Genomic DNA, 17,992 nt, shown 5'->3' with positions numbered 1-17,992 from the left:
GGATAGGCTGTTTTTAGCAGCTCCTGCCCAGATATAGCAGCAGTATTCCATCTTTGGATGCACTTGGCTTTTATATAGAGAATTGCATCAGTAGTGAGATCTTCTGGAGCGGTAGAAGAATCCCACCATCTTTCCATCTTTTTCTTGTTTGGATTCTTAGATATATATCCATTGATATCTTATGTTTTTATGTATTGATGTGGTTCTCAGTTGATTGTCTGTGTCGGATATATACTCGAGATTCAAAACAATGAAAAGAATATGCTGTTGTAATAGCCCTAATTATGATCTAAGGTTATATTGTTGAAAAGCAGCCCAACAAAGGTTCAGTTTGTGGAAAAAGTCTATAGTTCACTTGTTTTATTGTTACTGTAATTATTGGGTACACAAAAGAGTAGTAGAATTAATTGAAGTTGAGATGATAACCAGTTTATATACAATACGTGTAAAACAGTGAAGATGGGTGAGAACTCTGATGTGGACAAAGTATATTTGGATGGCAAACTAGTCTTGTCACCTTGATGATACTGTTGGAGTACAGGGCGGCGCAGGTGCTAGTTTGATTGCAGGAGTTAGAAGTGGACAGAATAAGTTAATTCTTACTAACAGTGTTACCACTTTCGACAAAGCAGAGAATCTATTAAATATGAAGTATGATATATAGAAATAAAGCCTAGACAATAAGGTTTGAGGAACTCTGTTGCATGGGGAGAAATGATATGAGAATATGGTGTAATGCGAGTCTTAAAAAAAAAGGCTTTAGGAAAATAAAATCTTTGTAGTATAGGGAGCAGAACAGGAGATTTGAATTGTATAGTAGTGTTGAAAGATTGGATGAGAGTGACTGGGTTCGTAGATATAGAATAGTTGGTCCAGTTTACAGAGGAATGCCAACGAAAACTGACTTGAGAAAGAAGGATAAAGACCTGGCCAGAGATAGGTTAATTTTGAAGTAAATTTCTTTGTTTTAATAATTCTCTGCTTGGAGTTTGTTGTTTGAAACATTTTACATTTTAAAAAATGTAATAATAAATGCATGTTGCAGGTAACTTGGTATCATACATGTTATAAGCTTATAGTATCGATATATAATTTTTGTTTTGTAAATCTATTTAAATGTTCACACATTTAAGCAATAGTTTTTCATACAAACATATCTTGTTAAATAATACGGACAAATTATGTCTGCATATCTTAAAGTTGCTCGATAAGTGTTCTATATCAGAAGAACAAAAACAACTAAAATTATAAAGAATCTAAGCCCAACACACGAAAACAAAAAGCTAAAGACTCGATATACAATGTTTCTCCGAGCAAAGTAAAAGAACTAGGATCCACAACAAATATAGTCGATTCATCATCCAATTAAAATCTAGAACTAAAACGCATATTAGATGACTTAGGAGGATCGGGCAGAAGATATAGAAACATTTGTCTGTATTATTTAACGAGATGCATTTGAATGTTCCTACATCTTTTATCTCATGCTAAATAAATACATTGTGACTGCTTCAAATCTATTTTTATATGTATTCATATTACAGGGTGGAACGATAAAATTGTCACCTTTTTTAAAGAAAAAAAATTCAGTTTTATTTTAAAGCTTTTATTGAAAAAAAAAAAAAAATTAATTCTGGTAACTTGATTATGTAGAAAAGCTGAGCTCTATTCAATGTAGCTGCCTTCAACTTCAATTACAGCCTCTATGGGTCTAGAACTGGGAGCATCCCTTTTCCACAAGCGCCTGCGGAAGCTCAGCAACTACTTGGTGGGTAGCAGTGATCAGGCTGGCTTTGATGTTGTGGAAGGTCATGTTGGTGATGTTCTCTACGTATAACCAAGCAAAGTAGACCAGTGAGTTCGGTTGGAAGAGGGGTCCAGTGAGAGAAGGGTACAAAGTCGTAGCACTTGTTCTGAAGCCAAGTCTGGGTCTCTTTGGACGTGTGGGCCAGTGCAGAGTCCTGCTGCCTCACACAGGGTCTGCCAGCAGCCACCTGATTACACCAGATGATCACCACACTCTTCAGCACATCCAGGTATACTTTGGTGTTGACTTTCAAGCCAGCTTCAAAGATGTGGCCCTCACTTGAAATCACACCAAAGACCATAATCGTAGCTGGAAACTTTACCTGGACACATCCCTGTTATTCGTGTCAATCCAGCAATGCATTTTAAGAGTGCTGGCAATGGTCCTGTTGTGATAACTTGGATTGGTAGAGAGCATGAGTTGTATAGTGGCGCATCTCTGATCTTGCCTGTTAAACATTGTCTACACAACTGGCTAAGTAGATGATCAGCAACAGTCTTCATCAAACAGAAATGGAATCCTGTCATCTTTTCTAGAGCAATTTTATCATTCCATCCTGTAAATTGATCAAATTTATTTTATTCATTAATCCAATTATCTCTCTTGGATCAGATTACATTTGTTTGTATACTTTTTTTTTTTTGTGTCCTTATTGTCCATATCATTTTAATTTGTGTCTACATAACTGAATCCATCCTATGGATTTGTGTTCATCCAATCTGATTCACAAATCACTTTGTATCGCTTGTTGATCACACCATCACTTTTAGCCTATATTTTTTTGTTCAGCTTAATTGCAACTTGATCCCCACTCTTACAACCATTTTCAAATTTAATTGCACGTTTACTACCATCCCTGCATGTAAACATGCAACTTTTCTTAGAATACCAGAAACCTTCCTGATAATAACCTTTACCAGACACGTTTCATGTTTCAAAATATTTTGAATGATTTTCCTTCATTTGTAAACTTTGTCCACTTGCACATAACCAATCAGTTCAGATTATTTCATTTGATATAATTTAAACTAAATCAACTTTTTCATCTTGCTATGAATTAAGCTAACAAGTTTTACTTGCTTTAGTTTTCATCTTATTTCTAAGCCTCATTTCAACTTCATTAAAAGCGTTGGGTTTATTACTATTTGAAGAGTGTTTCAAATCAACCATTTCATATAATGGACATTTTTTGGTTATTTTACTTGGCATTCTGTTGCATCTCCATTCTGACATCTCGTCCTATTAAGTTTTATCAAAAAAAAAAAGACTTCTGTCATGACTTGTACTTTCAATCCTTCAATCATAACATTTTTAGTTTCATTGGCTGATTGACTGCCATTTGCATTTCTTCTATCAAAAGTTAAATATTCATATTTAAGATTATAAGCTTCAGAAGTCCGAGCCTATAATTTTATCAGACATCTTCAGTTGAGTCTGCATATCTATGAACTATAAAGGAAAATGATTATTTTGAATTTATGTAGGTATTGCTCATCAAAGTAAGCAGATTTTAGAAATGTAGAATTCTTGCAAATCATGACCATTTTATTTTCTGTAAATCAATATCTTCTATTCTTTTTACATGCTATGTAAACTTTTTCTTTAGTGTTTTTATTTTTAAATGCTGATAAACAGAAATTGATTATAAAAAAAATGTTTAATCACTTAAGGTTTCTTCATTTAAATACAAGTCAAATATTTTCTATACATCTATTTCCATAAGTTAAAATATTTTTTTTTTTCCTCCTTCCCTCTCAACCTCACTTACATCAGCTGACAGATTATAGATTTTTTCCTTTGTGTTTTTTTTTTTTTTCTCTCCCCTTTTACTGGGTCTTTGCAGAAGTCCGTCGAGTCACCAGTGAAAAGTTTGAATCAAAACTCCACCTTGGACAATTCAGAGAAACCACAGGTCAGCTTTGGTGCACTCAATCTGCCCTGTTCTAGTTTTCTTTTTTCAAAGTTGGACATCAAAGTCTGTCAAACCATTACACACACACACACACACACAAATGCATATACAAACTTTACTTGCTGGCCCATTAAGTTTTTTGCAAAAGTCCTACCCACAGCTTGTTTAACATTGGCTTTAATTTCCATTCTATTTGATTCTAATGTATTTCACACCTTTTTTTTCTATTTTCCTCACTTGAAACTTTTTAATCTTCTGCACTTGCTTTCCCATCTCTTTACAGCCATTTTGAATGGTTGTAATTTCTTTGCTCAGTTCCTCACCTTCATCTGTGTACAAATTATCCTTTTCTTCCCTCACCTTTTTTTTTTTTTTCTTTTTTAGCTTTAACCTTTATTCCATTTTTACCAGATTTTGTCTTTATGAATGCTGAGACACTTTAACTTTTCTTTTTGTATACAAAAAAATTCTGTAAGGTTTAAAAAAAAAAAAAAAAAAAAAAAACCCCAAAGCATGTGTAGTTAATAACTTAATTCATCGATTCTTTCTGGCATTTTCAAATATTGGCACAGATATACAAATCGTTTTAGTCTCAGAACTATTTTTGATATTTAAGTGCATTGGTGATCTTAAATATTTGAATTACATTTTTTTACTTAAACATTTCTATTGCATGCCTTGTGATGTTTTTTCTGACATTTTACTTTATTTCCTTTGATAAAAATCTGTTAAAATGAGATGTCATGAATTTTTCTCGTTTTATATTGAATTTTTTTTTTCTTACTTTTGCTGTTTGTAATTTAATTAACTTTGCAGGATTTAATTTTTGTTTTGTTTTTTTTAATTATGAATATGATAATTATAAATGATAAAAAAAAATTTGATGCTGGATTGATTTTTGCTACTCAATTACCAAAATGATTGTTTTTTATTAAAAATGTTAATGGGTTTTAGTTTTTTAGGGTTTTTTTTTGGGGGGGGGGGCTTCAGATATTAATGAGCATAACTTCTTAAAAATCAAATTAACAGTTGTATTGGGAAACCTTTTTCATGTGTAAATTCAAACTTAATATTTTTCTAGGGTAAATCTATAAATCCACTTAATTAAAATCTATTAATCTAGTCAATTAAAATATTTTGGAAATAATATTTCAAGGTACTTGTTCTTATGTTTACTTGGAAAATTATGAGTAAAAATAAATATACACTAGATCAACTATAAACAGGTGTTTTAATTTAAAAATGAATTCTTTTTATCTATAAACTTGAATCTTGGAAATTTAAAAAAAAAAAAACAAAAAAAACTTTTCCCCCAGTCTTGAATTGAAATAAATTTACTATTAGAAAAATGTTGGTTTTTGTATAGTATAAATTTGCTATTCAATCTTGAAAATTTTTAAAAAATTTGAATGTTAATGTTTTATGTTTTGAAGTCCACAATTTTCTTAACCTGGATGGTTGTAGACATTATTCCACAGTTGACAAATTAAAAGAATTAGTCACAGCAGGTTGACAAGACTTTGTTAAAAAAGTGAATTTGTCCAATCATGCCCACTGGGAAAATTCAATGTAATTCTACAAACGATTATTGCACCCAGTTGGCAGAACTAATCCTACCTATTTCTCTATATTGTCACATGGAACAGAAAATATTTTTCTTTTATAATAATTAATGATTATCTTGGTGGTTGGAATAAGTTAGTGCTGAAACATTTTCCAGGACTTTCAAAAGTCGTTTAGTTAAGGCTTTACAAAAAGATTAATTCATGAAAATTTCTTGAATTCTGGTGAAACGGTTATACCATATTCAATGGATCTCGCCACCTCATCTTTAAGGATTTCTATTGTTTATTATATGTCAGAAAATTTTCAAAGATGTGGCCAAATATGCTTTCTGAGAATGTCCTCAGAATTTTATGTGACTGGAATATAAACAGATGGTAAAAATGTGCCAATTGTTTTGTTTCTCAAAGTTAAGTTAAATTTTAAAAATGAACATTACTTTCTTACCGATCTCATAGATGAAGGATGTATAAGAATTTTCAACAAGTTTGAATATCCGTTTATTGATTGTTTAGATTAAAATGACGAACTTTGCAGTGATGATGGGATAAGAACCAATGTTGAAATCCTTTGTTGGTCCCCCGACTGAAAATTGGAAGAAAAGCTGTAAATACCTTATTTTTACATTTAAGCCATTTTGAATTTAGAATTTCTAAATTCAAAATAGCATTTCAAATTTAGAAATTCTAAATTAAAAATGGCATTTTAAATTTAGAAATTCTAAATTAAAAATGGCATAATGGAAACATAAGGTGTGCGTGTATTATATATATATAGTGATCTCACTGTAATCAGGTTTTAATGAAACTTCTGTCTGAGACAATCCAGTATGGGGGGGAGGGGGATAAATGTATAAACCGTTTGAATAAATTATATAAATTGTATATCGTATCCCCATGACAACACCTCCACTGTTTAGACATTGTTTTCCATAGTTACCATAAGATCCCAATAATAAATATTAATTATAAAACAAAATAAATATAAGATCAGCAGATTTAATAGCGACATTGCAGACAAAATCTTAATAGGAAGATTGAAATAAATTTAATATTTAACCGTTTCCATGACGACACAAGGGGTATTTAATGAGCGTCACTGTTACTTTCAGCCCCAATTAAAATACTGATTTCTCATTCGCTAAAATTAAACTAAAAAATAAATTAAATGAGTAAACAATAAGATAAGGAAACCTTATCAGTATATACAGATAACTGATTAGAATACAAAATTAATTTAAAAATAAGCCAGATTTCTGTATAACAGCACAATCTCACTTGTTCTGTTTTTACAATATCTTTTTTTTTTTTTTTTTTTTTTAACAACATTCTTTGATACATTTATTTAAAAAAAAAAAAAAGTTCTCAAAATATTAGACTTTCACCATCCTGGTTATCTTTTAAACAGCAAGTCAATATTTATTGATTTGTATTCGTGATTCTTTATAGAAAATAAATGGATATACAAAGATAAAAAAAAAACCTTTCGTTTGTCCATTTTTGTTTATACCTCGCATCACTTCAATGCCTTCCTGTATTGCATTCCTTATACTCTTATATTTATTTACCAACAATGCTTCAATCAAACTACCTTACCATTTATTTAAAAACTTGTGTGTGTTTTTATATATATATATATATATATATATATATATATATATATATATATATCTTAGAACCCCGGGATATAGATTTTTCAGGTTACAATGTGAAATATAATGTTTTTCTGGCCTCAGGTTACGGTATTTGCCTCATCTAACGGTGTTATGTTATTGGGTTATATACATGTGTATTATATACTGTACTGTATTTTTGTTACTAATTCTTAATATGTACTGTATAAAATTTTGCTTAGGCCCCGCTATATGGCAATTTCACTTTACGATCCCAACTCCGGAACGGATTAATGCTGTATCCTGGGGTTCTAATATATATATATATATATATATATATATATATATACACACACACACACACTGATATTTCATTTCCTTTCAGGTTTTGTCAGTTTTATTTTAATTGAAACTGTTGTATTGCCTCTTTGTTTATACCAAGCAATGAACTTTTCCTTTTCTAAACTGGGAAAACCTGGAAGTGCATCTACAGAATTCTTCCCAAACCGATTCTGGAGTGGCAGAGTTGAAAGAACCTGCAAGAGATGGTGCAGGATGAATCAAGAGAAAGCTGCTTAAGAGGGTTTTGCTCTAAGCCATCCCACTGTTTTTGTAAATTAGACTATTACAGGTTGACAAAGTAAGCCTGTGAGCATACTAACATGATGAAAATGCTCAATAATAAAGGGTATAGAATTAGAAACCGGATGATTACATGATCTCGCTGCAGATGATCACATGATGTTGACTGTTGTTGCGATGGGTTGCAACTGCCATTTTATTTTTTTACTGGAGATGAGAAACGGATATTTTATCATGTGGAAATTCTAATGCCTCAGTGCTGGTGTAGAGCCATCTCTGAAGTGTCCTGCATCCAAGGAAGATTCTTTTAAAAGTTAGGGCTAGAATATGTATGGACTAATTTGGTAATAGCTTCGAGGTGATAATTAAATAACTGTCAGAAAGTCTATTACCAACATCTAAGATATCTAAAAACAGCTTTGTAGCAAAACTGCACATAATTAACTATAAAAAGGAATTGACATGTTGCTAGATATCTTGCTGTAAAAAAGGTTAGGGATTTTTTTTTAAATTTAAAAAGGTATGCTTCAAAAACTGTATCCACCATATTTTCTGGCATATGCTTCAACAGACTACCCGCTCTTTAGAATTTTTTTGTGATGAGGAGTCATAATCTGTAATATTTTAGACTATCATTCTCATAATTTATTATTTATTTGTGGACTATTATCCTCATCTTCTAGTTGTTTCACGACATTTCGGACAATTATTCCTCTGACCTTCGTCAGGTGGTTAACTGCGACTGGATAGGAATGTCGAATCCTCCAATTTCATCCACATTACTGCCTTCCATAGTTGTTGTCTCACCAGAGATGCAGAATATCTACAATTTCAGGTAAGCATTTTCTGAAGGTAGCAGTTTTAATCCCACCCAAAGCTGGTCAGGATTAGTTGGCCAAACTATGGCGAGACTACAATTATGGAAGGCAGTAATTGCTGTGGATATAATTGATGGATTCGATGTTCCTATCCCATTGCGGTTAACCACTTGAAGGCCAGAGGAATAATTGGCCAAAACATCATGAAACAACTAGATGAGGATAAGTCCACATAATTAAAAATAAATTTATACAAATTACTCATCTGCAAAAAGAATTCCAAATTAATTCAATAATATATCATTCTCATAAGTTCTATTCTCACAGCATTTGACTGATGAAACCTTATCTTCAGGTGTATTGTGTAAAACTTTGGCATCTGAACACAGAATTTCGAATGGAGCCCCTTACTTAATCCATGGGTTAGCATGCTCTAGTTCCATAACCAGGTAGAAATCTTAAATAATTGAATCATATCCTTATATCGAGGATAAAATCTTTAATATTTAGAAAAGTGTTACTTAGAACTGAATTTTACCTAGTATGTTATCCATTGCCTTGCAAAATATCAGTGAATTAAGATTTATTTTAAGGTAAAAATGAGTTTGGTTTTGAACTGAAAAGGTAAACTACAGAATTTCATTAATGTTATGAAAATAATGGTGACTATGTTAATCATTTTTTTTTTTTTTTAAATTGAGCCTTAAAAATGAATAGTATTGTTACAATCTGATCTATAAATATGCCATCTTAACAATCTTAAGATAGGCCACATTTATTATGAAGTTTTGTTTAACGCTTTGTGTGTGCAAAATCTACCATCTTGTTTCAGTTCTCTTCTGATAAATTGATTTTCTTGCAATCTGATTTCAGGTTGTTCAATGGATTCATTTAAAATGCTTTCATGATTCTCTGCTCAATTTAAATAATTGAATTTTTATTTATCTTCAAATACTAATGCATATTTGTATTTTATTGCAGCCAGAAGAACGGAAGCATGTTAGTTCAGTGGTTTCTTTGTTTTTGCTCTCACAAGTAAGATCAATTTATTTTTAATATTGATGTTTTTGTAAAATTAAATTTACATAAGCAAAGCTGTTATTTCATATTTTTTTTATATGTACTCGAATAAGTCAGACCGGATGTTGCAGTTGTGAAACCAAATTTTTTGGTTATGTAATATCAAATTATAAACTAGGATACTAACATAAAATGTTTATCAGGCAGAAATATTTTGCTTCATTAACAATTAACATCTTGTGCTCCATTTTTAACAATTTCTTTATTCTTTTATTCATGTATTGAAAATTTGCTTAATATATGTATAAGTGAATGAAATTAGGTATAATAGCTCTTATGCCCTCTTGACCTGCATATCTTAACCTGACAGGCAGCAAAATCCCTCCCCTTTACCGCTGAGGTTTGAAAGCCTTCTACTTTAATAGTCCCCCCCCCCAGACTGCTAGACTTTTAAATTCCCCCCTCTTGCCTGCTTCCCTGACTGTAAATGTAACGTAAATTGGCATCTCTCTACTCAACTTCCCACCTCGGTCCCATGTTAAACATGATCCCAAATAGTAATCCCCTTATGTTCAAAGTGATGAAAAAAGTTAGATCGTGTAAATATTTTTTTTCTTTGAATTTATTCATACTTTTGCCTGCTGTAAATGCAGCAATACTTTCTGGAATATAAATTAATTTTAATATTAGAAATTTTTTCCAACAAATAGTTTTCTAATTTATAACTATTACAAAAAATATTTTTACAATAAACCTTAACTCTTAAGTATTGGGCTTGAAACAAATTAAGTAAAGCTTTAATTTAAAATTACTATGTATCTCGACGAGTTTATGATTTCAAGTGAGGAGTAAAAGCAGAAGATGTTCTAATGAAGGATAGTTATAATTATTTTCCACTCTATAATAAAAACCAATGTGCATTTATAACTATAAATCCATCCTGCAACACAAAATAGAATAAAGTGCCTTTTTGTTGACCTAGACAAAACCATTTCAAGTGGTAATGAAAAGCAAATAGTTTCTCTAAACAGAATATAAGTCAGTGGTTTTCCTCCAATTATCGGAATTGATATCTATCTAATATCTATCTAATATATATATATATATATATATATATATATATATATATATATATAAAAAAAATAATTATTATTAAAAACAATTACTTTCATGATTATATATTTTATGTAAATAGATGTACCCAGCGTTGCCTGGTATTAAACATAATGTTAAATTCGCCTTTATTTTCTTAAAAAAAAAAAAAAAAAAATTAACAAAAAAAAAAAACCGGAGATGTGTGCATGCGAGTATTACCATTTTTCTAAAAGGTTCACTTGTAAGTAAGAAAAATACTGAAGCTGAGATTAAAACCAAAACCTAAAGACAGTGAGTCAAGTATGATAACCATTAGACCAGCTTGCCACAATCTTTATAAAGTGTTTTCGAACCTCGTAAAACAATAGACAAATTAAAATCCTTAGTCCAAAGTACCAATTTTTCAATTTTTACCTCTTATCAGCCGTTTTTCTGGATGAAAACCAATTAGTTTTCCACATATCTGAATACCCTATATACCAAATTTCAATTCTGTAGATCAAAAATTCTTTGAGTTATATTGTTGGAAGTGTCCTCTCGCTCATTTTCACGCGCTCCCATTTTCCTGGATATATAGATTGGTACAAAGCATAATCCTTTCATCCTCACGTGTCCTTTTTGATAGGAGATATACATATATATACATGTACTTATACAAATAATACATATATATATACATGTACTTATACAAATATAAATATTTTTTTAATTATCCATATGTTTCATCCAGTGTGTAAACAACTGTGCTGGTTGTATAGTTTGAACCCTTTTAACCCTGATCTGAACCTTATTGTAACATTATGCGGAACGGAGATTCATTTATTCAAGTAAACGTACAGTAAAATGTCGGTGTTCGACAAATCTAACAGCTGGAACTTACATTTTAGTTTAAATTAGGTGGTATGTTTTTATTTCTTTTAAGGAGCTCTGCCATAAAGCGAGCTATTAAATAATTTACATATACATATTTATCTTAAGTTTTTAACTTTAAAAACAAAAACATTGTTGTATAGCATGAGATTATTAGATATTCTTTCGGTGATTGAGTGGTTTCACTTGGATTCCTTACATGTTCATCTTGTAAACCTTAAATATATCCTTCAAATTATTGTGAGAGAAAACTAAGGCCTTATATAATCGACTATCTCAATGTAACAATTAAACCCCCCCCTTCCTCACTCTAACTTAACACATGATCTTTTTCAACCAATCACGGCTTTGTGTTTCAACACTCGCTTCAGTTTCAAGAGATAGTTTTTTTTTTCTTTTCAGGTATTTCTCATTATCAGCCATTCTCCTCTTGTCCGTCAATTGGCTGAAATTATATTTCAAGGTGATATAAGTCTTACGAGGGTAGATGCACGAGAGGACTCTCCTAAATTGGTAAGGTCATCTTTCATCTCGCCTGTATTCTTTAGTTTGATGGCTATTTAATGTTGAAGAATGTAACAATTTATTCCTAGTAAAAAAAAAAAAATCCTGGATTTTTTTACTGCTTATTTATAATCCCTGTGAAAAAATTAAATCACATTTTTTGGCATGGTTACTCTAATAACTTTTTGAATTTTGGTAACGAAAAGGTTATTTATTACTTATGATTATGGTCGGCACCATGTTGCTAAAGCTAAAACAGCACAAAATGCTCACTTCGTAAACTTAAATTTCAGTGCTTCACAATTTATCATCAAATAGTCAGCACTTTTGTGCAGCTGTAAAATTTATGAAATAAAAATTGACCTTCACAAAGATTCAAAGGTTTGAAGTATTTACTGTAAAATCTGGATTATTTCAGTAACTTTTTTTTCATAATGAAATTCATTAAAAAGAAGCATAAATTTCTCATTCGCCCCCGCCTTAACTTTTTTATTAGCTATTAAAAACGAGTCTTGTTTTATTTTTGTGTGTGTGTGTGTGTGTGTGTGTGTGTGTATATATAAGTTTAGTCGTTATATTTAAATTCTGAAAAAACATATAGACACATGTATTCGAATTAAGAATTTATTGTTTGACAAAAGGAAGATATAGAAGCGGTTATGTTGAATTCCTTAATCCATGGATTTTCAATAAAGGCTCGTATCATCAGAGGAAATGAAATGCAGTTCGCAAAATGTTCAGCTGTGAATAGACATTTATTTTGCTCTTCAGCACAAATATTGAAAATAGTTTAAGTGGTGAATGATAATTATATGGACATAATTATAGGAAAAGAATTTGATACAACCTGGGTAGTCCATTATCGGAAGGAGTACAATGTCCTCCAAGGTTATAAATCCAGTTAGGCAGAATATTGGTCCAGGGGAGAAGGCAGTAGTCCCATATAACAAAAGCGTGGTTGCTCCTTATTGATTTTCCGAAAGGTATACGGGGCAGCCATATTCGTTGGTGCGTTGAGTGTTTTGGTTGATGAAATCCAAAATCTTTTTAGGTGTTGACACAGTGTATCAGATGTTGAATGGATATACCATTGCATTGTATATATCCCCATGGGTAATAGAATTTGAGCATTGAATTATGTATGCAATGGACCTCAAAATCAATGGTATGGGTAGCAGAATAATCCTGGAGATGATATTTAGAACGATGCGTCTGATGACTGGCTTCTGGTGAGAATCCCGGGAAAAGTGTTGGTCAGCTTTCTTGTTGATAGTGGGTGAGGGAAGCCTTTTAGATGAGGGAAAGAGGAGGGTGGAGTGAAGTAGAGAGGGTAAAGAGAGAAGGGGGAGGGTTAAAATTGTGCGAGAAGGCAGGTGCTTAATGGAATTTCTTTGGGGTGGGGGTATATTTTAGTGTTCAGTGTTGACCTCAAGTTCAAATGGGAAATGGATATTCTTGTGATTTTTAAATGGGATTGTGTACAAGATGAGGTGGGCGTGCTGTCTTTGCTGGGTGAGTGGGTGAGGTGGAGAAGGGGATGAGTCATGGTCTGAAGTTATGGAATGCTTGGAGGATTACTTATTGGAGTTTAAGGTTGGGTGTTAATTTTGAGCGTATATTTAAATGTAACTTGATTAACTGAGATGCAGTTTGTTCATTACACTTGTCGTAGTGTGATCTGGTTTAATTAGATTTATTTAAAATGTATATATTTCTGTTTGGAGGCGATCTATGGATGAGTTGGCTTTGCTGTTCGTTGGGTTGGAATCGATGTTTGAGTGAATGCTTTATATACTGTGGTTAATTAGCTATTTTTATAATGGAACTTGATACAACTCTGGGGCTGGGCGTGAGGTTGTCCAAACGTGGTTGAATTTAACTTTGTATGATAATAAACTATATATCAATCCATCAAACCTAAATATAAGTGCAGATATAAGCACATGTACACCCACAGACACATATACATGTGCATACATATATAGCATACACATACGCACACACACTGATCCATACCATGCATACACACATTCGCACTTAAATACACACGCATCCTTATATTCATGCACATGTGTACACAATTACATATATAGACATCATCAAACATACACGCATGCACACATATAAAAAAACGCATACACAGGGAACTACATATACAGCCAGGCGCGCATGCATGCGCATGTCTTGGGTGTACAGCTGCGTCCATATACATGGCCGAACATCCCAATAATCGTGTGCAAACATGCAAGTCACACCCACATATGCATACCATCGTATACATACAGCAAATAAACATATCGACATAAGTGTTATGTCGATACAGAGATAAAGGCGTGCACACTGATATATCTACCCTTACAAATACGCGCATGCACCTCAGTTAAACATATATATACATCAACAAATGATCGGGATTGTCTAATAATTCTATTTTAGAGAGGGGGAGCAATCTCCCTTTGCCTGCGTACTAAATTACGGCTAAGGGGTGTAACTCCGTTAAATGTCCATGTCCACATACACACACGCACATATAAACATATCTATATATATATATATATATACACATGCATATAAAAACGTGTATACATGTACACACACACGTACATACACCCATAGACACTCTCTTGCACATAATCATATATATATATATATATATATATATATATATATATACAAACACAAAACGCACGCCCACATGCTCACACATATATATACACCCACATACGTAAGGAAATGAAATTAATGGAAGCAAATCCATATATATATATACACACACACACACACATATACATGCATACACATATGTACAGCCATACACATACAGACACGTCCAAACATATACATACTCAAACATGCACATGCATAGGTACATATAGACATGCGTATATATTAACACAGATACAAAGCATACAATATCCACCCATTCATGCATACATATACACTTTACATGTGTAAATCCATGTGTATACACATAGGAGCAAATTGCCAAAACTAGTTCAGATATGGTGACTTAAGTGGTTTTGAGCTGGCTATACTTGAATTTTTTCCTGTGCTTGCATAAATAAGCTCATTTTTGGTGTTTATTGTGACTTTAGGGTATGTTATTATTGCAACTGCTGAGGTGCAAAGGTTGCAGAATTTGGATTTAGGGGTGTATGAATTGGATTTTTTTCTATATATCCTGTTTTAGCGAGTACAGGATATTCCTATGTTGGAGGTCTTTAATCAGAGTTGTTAGGGAGGTACCCTTATTGCTATTTGGATTTTCATTATTAAAGGAGCTGACATGGTTGGAAATTCTAAGTTTAATTAGATTTGCCGTTGCGCCGGTATGTGTGGGATTTTACATTTGCATTAATGGTGCTTAAGTTGTTGGGGTTTCTACTATGGGTGTGGGATAGACTGCAGAGGAGGAAGAGATAATTAGGTTCGAGTCGTTTTCAGAATGGGGTTCTTGAGTAACTTGGGTTTTACCATGTCTCATTTATGGGGTTAGTATAGTGGGAGTCAATGGAGTTCTCTAGTGTTCTTGATTCTATAGTTAATATATTTTGAGTACGATTGTTTGGGTGTTCTATCAGTTATATTGTTGTAGTTGGGTTGTGGACTGTATATGAGTATATAATGTCCTTGTGCATGCAATCGTTTCTTAAGGGGCAAGATTGTTTGTTTCGGCAATTACAATTTTGTGTGGGTGGAATCTGCAGGGGAGGGGCCTGGGCTTTTATTTTAGAGTTGTTTGATGCTATTATCGTTTGTGCTAGGTTAGGCATAGTGGAGTAAGATTTTTATTGAGTTTTTATTTAATATAGTGCTGTATCTCTGGGGTTGTTGAAAGGATTGTTCAATTATTTTAAAGAATTCCTTTGGTATATTAGTTTTTACGTTGGAGCTGTATGGTGGGTTGAACCATATGGATTTTTTTTTTTGCCTTAATTTGTTGCTATTCTTATTTTGATTGCTATTGGATTTAGTCTTAGACTTTGTGTGCTCTGGAATAGGGTTATGCTTGTTCGAGGAATTACGGATGGGGTTATTGTTTTTCTTTTGGGTCATGTTATGCGTGATTATGGATTTATTCTTGCTGTTTTCTAGTTTGTTTCCTATGTATTCTATCTTATCCGTATATCCTGAGTTGCGTAGGGCATTATTATAAAAAGTCGCTACTTGGCTAAATGCCTTGTCGGCTGATAGGCTTGATATTCTATTTGAGACGGATGGTACTATAGATACAGGATCGCCCTTCAAGTAATATCTATCAGGATTTTTCATCTGATTTCTAATCAGTGTCTTATCTCGATTTTTTTTATATAAATAATGAAGAAATTCTTAAAAAAAAACACCTATAAAAATATATGCTGATGCATATAGATTTATTCAGTATGTATGTTACATCAATTAGGAGTGTAGGAAAAGTAAAACTCTTTATACCATGGTATTTTTATGCCTAATGCTTCTCATCAAAAGAAAATATGCTTGGTAATCTAACTATTCTAGACGTCATATCCCTAATGTTAACTAGCATCTTCTGTCCTCCTCTGATGAGAAGCATTAGGCTTCAAAATACCATAGTATAAAGATTTTTTTACTTATCCTACACCCCTAATTGATTCAATCATCCTTATTGAATAAATGAATAAATCTATGCATTAGTGTGTGTGTGTATGTGTGTGTATATATATATATATATATATATATATTTTATTTCATATTCTATATAATCTCCAAAGCAATTTGAGTTTTTCATTATCCTGATGAGTATTCCCTTAAAGAATCGATCTTATTTTAACTTCACCATATATATTATCCCTTTTTTCTATTTTTTTTAATATAGAATTATTTGGAAGTTACAAGAGTTTGAAACTCCTGTTATTATCCAGAGTATTCTTGTTTATCAGCATTATAAGCACAGACTTAAAAGAAAATAAAAATCTAAGTTTTACTTGTAATGATGCTCAAAACTGTTTTACAATGTTCACATCTTATTTTGTAAATTGGAATTTTACTTTGAAATGAAATTGTTCACTTTCTTCAGAAAAGTTTTTTTTTTTTTTTTTTTTTGTCCATTTCAATTTGAAATTCTAAATACAATAAAATAAACTAGTAAAAAAAATATTTCATATTTTCAAAATACACACCAGTTGTAAAACAAAACAAAAAAAAGCTTGTATTTAGAAATAAATATAAGAAAAAAAAAAGGCACAAAGAACTAAAAATTCTCACTCAGGGCTTGGAGAAATAATGTACCTTTTTATTACTTAGTAATTTTTAAACATAAAATTATGAAATTTAATTTTACAAAATTCAAGATGAATAACTTATTAAATGTTTAAGATTATCAACTCCACCCCTGCAAAAATGAGATTATACTTTATGTATAAACACTCTGAACTCGGATAAATTTAAAAAAAAAAAAAAAAAATGGCTTTTTTAAATTTAGTAAAATACTCATATTTAAAAAAAAAAAATGTTCAGAATAATTTAAATAATCTGGGGGAAAAGTTAAATAAAGTTTGTATCTTCAAACCAAGATATTTTTTAAATGATCAAAAAAATATAAAAAATTTCAATGTCAGTTGCAATAAGTAATTTTGCAATTTTTATAAGTTTAATATTTTCCAACTAATTTTTCATCTGGTCTTTTACAGAAAGTGCGTGAATTTTCTGCTCCTGAAGAACCACTAGAGAAAACTTTAGAAATCAACCGTGTCCGTCGTCACAAGATCTTACAGATGCCCAACTCTGATGGTGAGTTCGAAGTCAGTCAGGAAGGGAATTCTACATTTTATATCCAAGCAGAAGTTGCTGTGCAAGTTGATGATATTTCTTCACCTTCAACTGGAACGGGTTGGCATCTTTTTCCTTTCCTATTCGTCTCTGTGTAACATTAAGCGAGTGATAATTTTTTTCGGGATTGAGCGCTAAAATTTTTAGGAGCTTCAATTGGGGTTGCAGAGTTGGAAGTAATGTGGTCTGGTTCTTGGGATTATAAAAATTTCAGCATATCTGACTATGGTGCCTTACTTTAAAGTCTTAATATTCAGTAATAATTGGTTTGATTTATAAAAAAAAAAAATCAATAAAAAAAAAAAAAAAAAATCTCTCCCTTCAAGCATTCTTACGAGTTTGACTCTTGACTCAAAACCTTTTGGTTCTGCAACTCTGATTTGAATGACAAGTGAAGTTAAGGATCAATTGAGCTTGTAAGG

The 17,992-nt window shown here is 31.8% G+C and overlaps 1 protein-coding gene across 13 annotated transcripts in view; it reads left to right on the top strand.

Annotated features, from left to right (window-relative positions):
* LOC145285826 (protein CLEC16A-like) overlaps nucleotides 1-17,992 on the top strand; it is a 154,181-nt gene that overhangs the window by 82,256 nt on the left and 53,933 nt on the right. For 4 of the 13 annotated variants that reach the window (XM_080134252.1, XM_080134251.1, XM_080134258.1 and 1 more), the window contains 4 exons: nucleotides 3,651-3,719; nucleotides 9,276-9,329; nucleotides 11,682-11,792; nucleotides 17,432-17,630. In XM_080134252.1, the coding sequence (XP_079990378.1) occupies nucleotides 3,651-3,719; nucleotides 9,276-9,329; nucleotides 11,682-11,792; nucleotides 17,432-17,630 (433 nt within the window). The remainder of the gene's footprint in view (nucleotides 1-3,650; nucleotides 3,720-9,275; nucleotides 9,330-11,681; nucleotides 11,793-17,431; nucleotides 17,631-17,992) is intronic. The other 9 variants (XM_080134254.1, XM_080134253.1, XM_080134261.1 and 6 more) reach the window with 3 other exon arrangements.

The sequence above is a fragment of the Euprymna scolopes genome, chromosome 10, assembly GCF_053919585.1.
Source record: "Euprymna scolopes isolate OS-2025 chromosome 10, ASM5391958v1, whole genome shotgun sequence".
NCBI lineage: Eukaryota > Metazoa > Mollusca > Cephalopoda > Sepiida > Sepiolidae > Euprymna > Euprymna scolopes.
This window is presented reverse-complemented; position numbering and strand designations above follow the sequence as displayed.